This window comes from Centroberyx affinis, unplaced genomic scaffold (genome assembly GCF_046629955.1).
Source record: "Centroberyx affinis isolate AG114_WGS23_722 - 3 ecotype Tasmania unplaced genomic scaffold, CSIRO-AGI_Caff_v1 ptg009913l_1, whole genome shotgun sequence".
NCBI lineage: Eukaryota > Metazoa > Chordata > Actinopteri > Beryciformes > Berycidae > Centroberyx > Centroberyx affinis.
This window is the reverse complement of record NW_027284682.1, coordinates 27,501-33,123: the sequence shown is the minus strand read 5'-3', so window position 1 is coordinate 33,123 and position 5,623 is coordinate 27,501. Positions and strand designations below refer to the sequence as shown.

Below are 5,623 nucleotides of genomic sequence, written 5' to 3'. Positions count from 1 at the left end.
CAAAGGAAACCATGCTGCGCTCTGCAGATGTCAGATGAGCATCGTCTTCATCAGTAAAGCCAAACAGAGCTACCAGAGGGTCCGGGTCCAGATTCTGCTGTAAGATGTTGGATAGGGTACGGAAGACGTCTTTCCAGAAGTTTTGTAATTGAGGGCAGAGCAGCACATGAGGATGAGGGCAGCATCACTGTTTTTGCATTTGTCGCAAGTGGGGGTCAAGGTTATTATTATTATCGTTAACAAAAACGAAATAACGAAAACTAGGTGTGAAAAAACATTTTCGTTAACTGAAATAAAATAAAAAAACGAGGCTTTACAAAAAAACAATAACTAATTTAAACTGTATTGTGTGTTTACAAAACTAAAATAAACTAAAATTATAGAGAAAATGTCTTTAGTTTTCGTCTTTGTCAATTTATTTCATACATAAGCCTGGTATTTTGAATTTTTGAATCTCGCCCCTGACAAATACCCCATATTACAAAAAAAAAACTAAAACTAACACTGAAACTAATAAAAACTAAACTAAAACGAAGCATTTTCAAAAAATAAAAACTAAACTAAACTAGCAAACCCGCTTTAAAAAAACAATTAAACCTAAACTGAAATTGAAAAGAAAAAGTCAAAACCAAACAAAAATAAAAACTAATGAAAAATGCAAAACTATAATAACCTTGGTGGGGGTGATATCAGGGTAGATGTTCGACAATTTAACCTTGGGTATGTGGGAAAGTTTTCTTTTTTATTTCTTTAATGCCTGGATAGGGTTCATGTTATAATAATGATTTTAACAGACACCACAGTTGCAGCAGTTCACATCAGACTCACAAAGAGCTGCTGCTATTCAAAAGTTTAGTTTTATTTTTTTATTTTTTTTATTGAAATAAAGTGCTGCTTGTATGACGGATCTTAATCCTATTTGTGATCTGTGTCCTCGTGTGTTTTCTATCAGAGGCGTTCCTCAACCAGTCCAGGCTTCTGGCCGGGGTGCAGGGGCTTCTGGGTAATTTCCGGTCCGTCCTCGCATCAGAACCCGAACTGGTTTCCGTGACAACAGCGAGCTTCGGCTGTTCCCGTGGTTTCCACCTCGACGCCGACGGCGAAGGCTGCGGTAAGACGCCCGACCGAAACGGCCAGAGTGTTTCATCCTCCGTCTCTCCCTTCACTCCTCCATCATCATCATCACTATTATCAAGCTGCTGTGACCTCTGACCTCTGACCTCTGACCTTTGACCTCCTTACTGTTGGTTGCTTGCAATGTCGCTGATCTAGGAATCAAAATTCATTCTACTGTTAATTCTACTGTTGAGGACAAGCAATGAAATGAAGATATAACTTAATATGTCTTTCTTATGTCTCACTCTCTCTCTCTCTCTCTCTCTCTCTCTCTCTCTCTCTCTCTGTCTGTCTCTCTCTCTCTCTCTCTCTCTCCTCCCTCCCTCCCTCTCTCTCTCTCTCTCTCTCTCTCTCTCCCTCTCTCTCTCCTCACTCTCTCTCTCTCTCTCTCTCTCTCTCTCTCTCTCTCTCCCCCTCTCTCTCTCTCTCTCTCTCTGTCTGTCTCTCTCTCTCTCTCTCTCTCTCTCTCTCTGTCTGTCTCTCTCTCTCTCTCTCTCTCTCTCTCTCTCCAGTGGTTTGTCCTGCTGGTAGTTTCTCCAGTGAGGGGGCGTGTCTTCTCTGTCCTCAGGGAACCTATCAGGATGAAGAGGGGCGGGACTTCTGCAACAAATGTCCCAGAGGCTCCTCAGCTGTCGGAGCCTCATCTGTCAATCAATGTGAGTCCAACTCCGCATTTTAACATCTTCTGATTTACAGAAAATACAGGACACAAAACCGTGTGTGTGTGTGTGTGTGTGTGTGTGTGTGTGTGTGTGTGTGTGTGTGTGTGTGTGTGTGTGTGTGTGTGTGTGTACACCAGGTGTGACAGAGTGCCAGAGGCGGGGCTTACGGTGTTCAGATGGAGGCAACTTCCTGCCAGCGCAGCCTGACTTCCTGTCTGGCAGCTGGAGGTGTGTCAGCAGTGAGGGGGCGGAGCTACAGTGGACCAATAGCAACGAGCCTCTGACAGACGAGGCGTGCACAGGTAAACCCACAGCAGCCAATCAGAGAGAAGATTGTCCTCACCTGTCCTGCTGTTTAGTTCACTGTTCAATTCAAACTAGATCAGCTTAAGTTCCTCCTTTTGTTTATGTTCCTGGGTCAGTAGTTACAGTAGTAACTGTTCCTGGGTCAGATGTTATAGTAGTAACTGGGTCAGTAGTTATAGTAACAGTAACTGTTCCTGGGTCACAGTAGTGACTGTTCCTGTTCCTAGATCAGTAGTTACAGTAAAAGTAACTGTTCCTGCATCAGTTGTTATAGTAACAGTAAATATTCCTGGGTCAGTTGTTACAGTAGTGACTGTTCCTGGGTCAGTAGTTGTACTGACAGTGTGTCTGTGCTGCAGTTCTCAGCAGGTTTCAGGCTGTTCCTGGATCAGCGCTGATCGTCGGAGCTGAAGACACTGAAGTTCTGCAGACGACGACCTCTGACCTCAGAGCCTGTGTCCAAGGTCACACACACACACACACACACACACACATATATACACACAGAACATTATTAACTCTGTCAGACCAGTATTTGTTTGTTTGTTTGTTTGTATATTGTTTGTTGTTGTTGTTCCTGCAGCTTGTGCAGCGCTGCCCTCCTGCCACCATGTGGCGCTGTTCACTGACACACAGACTCAGTGTCAGCTGTACAGCACACACACTGTGAACACACACTGCAACAGCTCCCAGCAGGTACACACACACACACACACACACACACACACACACACACACACACATACAAACACCTGTTAAACACTAAACTAAACTAAGCACTGTGTGTGTGTGTGTGTGTGACTCCAGGCCAGTGGGTTTCTGGGTAATCCTAAAGCCGAGCTGTTTGATTGGCTGAGCTGCTCTGTGAGGGTGAGGGGCGGAGCTTCAGATCTGTTGGTTGTCAGGAAGAAAGGTACTGTAACCATAGCAACCAGAAGATAAAAAATAACACTAATGATTAATAGACTAACGATCAGAAGAAGCTCAGAAGAGCTTTGAGTTGCAGTTCTATATGCTGTAGTTCTATATAGTTCGACATGGTTCTGTAGTTGTACAGATCGGTGGACAGGTGTGTTCTCTGTGTTCAGGTCAGGAGTTTTCCTCTCAGCAGCAGCAGCGGAGCTTTGTGAGGATGAGGATGAGGAAGGTGGAGTCGGGGGTGTTCCGGACGCAGGTGTTCTCCTCCAGCAGAACCTCGCTCCCCGACGCTCATCGTTTCTGTCAGGACGGCTGCAGCCGCGACACCTGCTGCCACGGCTTCATCCTCAACCAGAACAGCCTGAACGGAGGTGCGTTACCATGGAAACGGGAGACCGTTAGCATGGAGACAGGAGAGAGTTACCATGGAGACAGGAGACTGTTACCATGGAGACAGGAGAGCGTTACCATGGAGACAGGAGATTGTTACCATGGAGATGGGAGACTGTTAGTATGGAGATAAGAGTGGGTTACCATGGAGACAGGAGCACATTACCACAGAGATAGGAATGTGTTTCCTTGGAGAAAGGATTGTGTTACCATGGAAATAGGAGTGTGTTACCATGGAGATAGGTATCATTCACATAATTGAATGAACTCCTCTCCTCTCCTCTCCTCCTCTCCTTGTCTCCTCCCTCCTCAGGCTCTCTGCTCTGTGGTTGGCTGAGGGATCCGTCAGTTCTGCTGTGTGATGAACAGGACTGGGATGTGATTGGTCAGGGCAAAGCCAGTCGTATCTGTGGGGCGGGGCTTAGCTACAACGAACAGCAGAGGAGCTTCGTGTTTAACTTTGGAGGCGAAGAGTTCACCATCAGTAAGGAAACAATTACTAACTATTAACTAACTAATCAACTAACTACTAACTAATTACTAACTAATTAACTATTAACTAACTAATGAACTCTGTACTAACAAACCTAATGTCTGACTGAATGAATGTCAATCTAACATCTACTGGACTGACTTGGAAACAAAAAGAAAAGCTTTGGTTACAGAGTTTCTCTGTCAGTAAGCAGCTGGAAACCAAACCTGATAACTAACTAACTAACTGACTAGTTCACTGTAAAAAGTTTCTTTTCTGCTTCTGAATGAATTTGTATCCAACTAACCAGAATGTGACTGAAGGAACCTGATTGGTTTTAATGTGAACCTGTTTCTGTCGTCTCAGTGGAGTCTGCTCTGCCAGCCGACAGCAAGAACAAGAAAGACTACCAGGCTTCCATCGTCAGCTTCCAGGCCATCTACCTGAACACTGGTACCTGACCTCTGACCTCTGACCTCTGACCCCTGACCCCTGACCTCTGACCTCTGACCCCTGACCTCTGACCTCTGACCTCTGACAAAACCCCAACCCTCCAGGACATCTAACAGCATAACACACCACAAACTGCTGCAGTATTACTAACACACACACATTCCTCTCAGTAGAACAGTTCACACCAACCCACTAGTGTGAATAACACAGTATGGATATTAGACTTTGGAGCAGAAGTTGACGTCATTTCTGTCTCTTCCGCCTTCTGACTTCCCCCTCTGTCTGTATGGAGGTTTCATCTCAGCAAACTAAAAAGCATATGGCTTTGATTTTGAAATATGTTGTTGGAAGCATCAACACATCTCACTTGGCTTAATTTCACAAATATCTATTCAATATTATTTACATGAACAACAAAAGTAGTTACTGAACTACACTACCCAGCATGCTTTTAGCTAGCTGGAATGTTCCATCTCCTGCAAAGTGAACAAGCTCCGGTAGCTAGCTAGCTAGCTGCAGCTTCACAGCTCCAGAGATAAAATGTGTTCAGATCCTCATGAGGCTGAACTCAGACTTTAGTGAATCCAGACTGCATCTGCACAGGTGAAAACCTGCTGAGACTCTGCTGCTGCTGGAGGATCAGCTGCTTCAGTCTGCTGGAGTTCTGCATCCAGACAAAGTCTGTTCTGGAAGTTTCTACAGCTAATATAACAGAAACCTGCAAATGGTCTAAAAACTTCTGCTGCATAGAGAGAGAGGAGAATCTCAACACCATTCATTTTGTTTAGTTGCAGAAGACAAAATGCTTTGTGGTCGATGGAAAATCCTGTTAGCCACTTAGCTGCTAGTCAACAGGAAGACTTCGGCCTGCACTTCTGCTTTGGCTCCCTGTGCATTATTTTAGTATATTTTGTGTTATTAAGTTGAATTAGTCAGAAGTTATGAGGTTTTTCTCTTTCACCTCTTCTCTGACTGTCTGACTAATTGTTTGTCATTATGAGAGGATCAATATGAATTCTGTTGATCAGTTTATCTCCTGTCTGTCAGACGCTGGACCGGCTGGTGATTCTTCCTCCTGTGGAGCTGCAGAGCTCCCTCCTGCTCTGGATGGTTCGTACCTCAGTTTGTCTTTATTTAGCTGAAGAAAGTTTTGGCACATCCAGTCATTCATTTCCTAAATGCACTGAATCAGTGAATCTACAGTAAAGTCACCAGGAGAGAGAGATATAGAGTTGAGTGTCATCTGCATAGTTGTGGTACTGAATGTTATTTTTCCATACAATATGTCCAAGTGGAAGCATGTAGA

At 44.4% G+C, this 5,623-nt stretch overlaps 1 protein-coding gene across 1 annotated transcript in view; it reads left to right on the top strand.

Annotated features, from left to right (window-relative positions):
• Positions 1-952: 952 nt before the first annotated feature.
• The window catches only part of tg (thyroglobulin), a gene marked incomplete at its 5' end in the record, with an annotated part of 19,156 nt that continues 14,485 nt past the window's right edge, over positions 953-5,623 (top strand). The window contains 10 exon segments of the mRNA XM_071514771.1: positions 953-1,111; positions 1,629-1,772; positions 1,916-2,080; positions 2,444-2,548; positions 2,668-2,780; positions 2,892-3,002; positions 3,178-3,373; positions 3,706-3,876; positions 4,231-4,317; positions 5,365-5,427. Of these exon segments, the coding sequence (XP_071370872.1) occupies positions 953-1,111; positions 1,629-1,772; positions 1,916-2,080; positions 2,444-2,548; positions 2,668-2,780; positions 2,892-3,002; positions 3,178-3,373; positions 3,706-3,876; positions 4,231-4,317; positions 5,365-5,427 (1,314 nt within the window).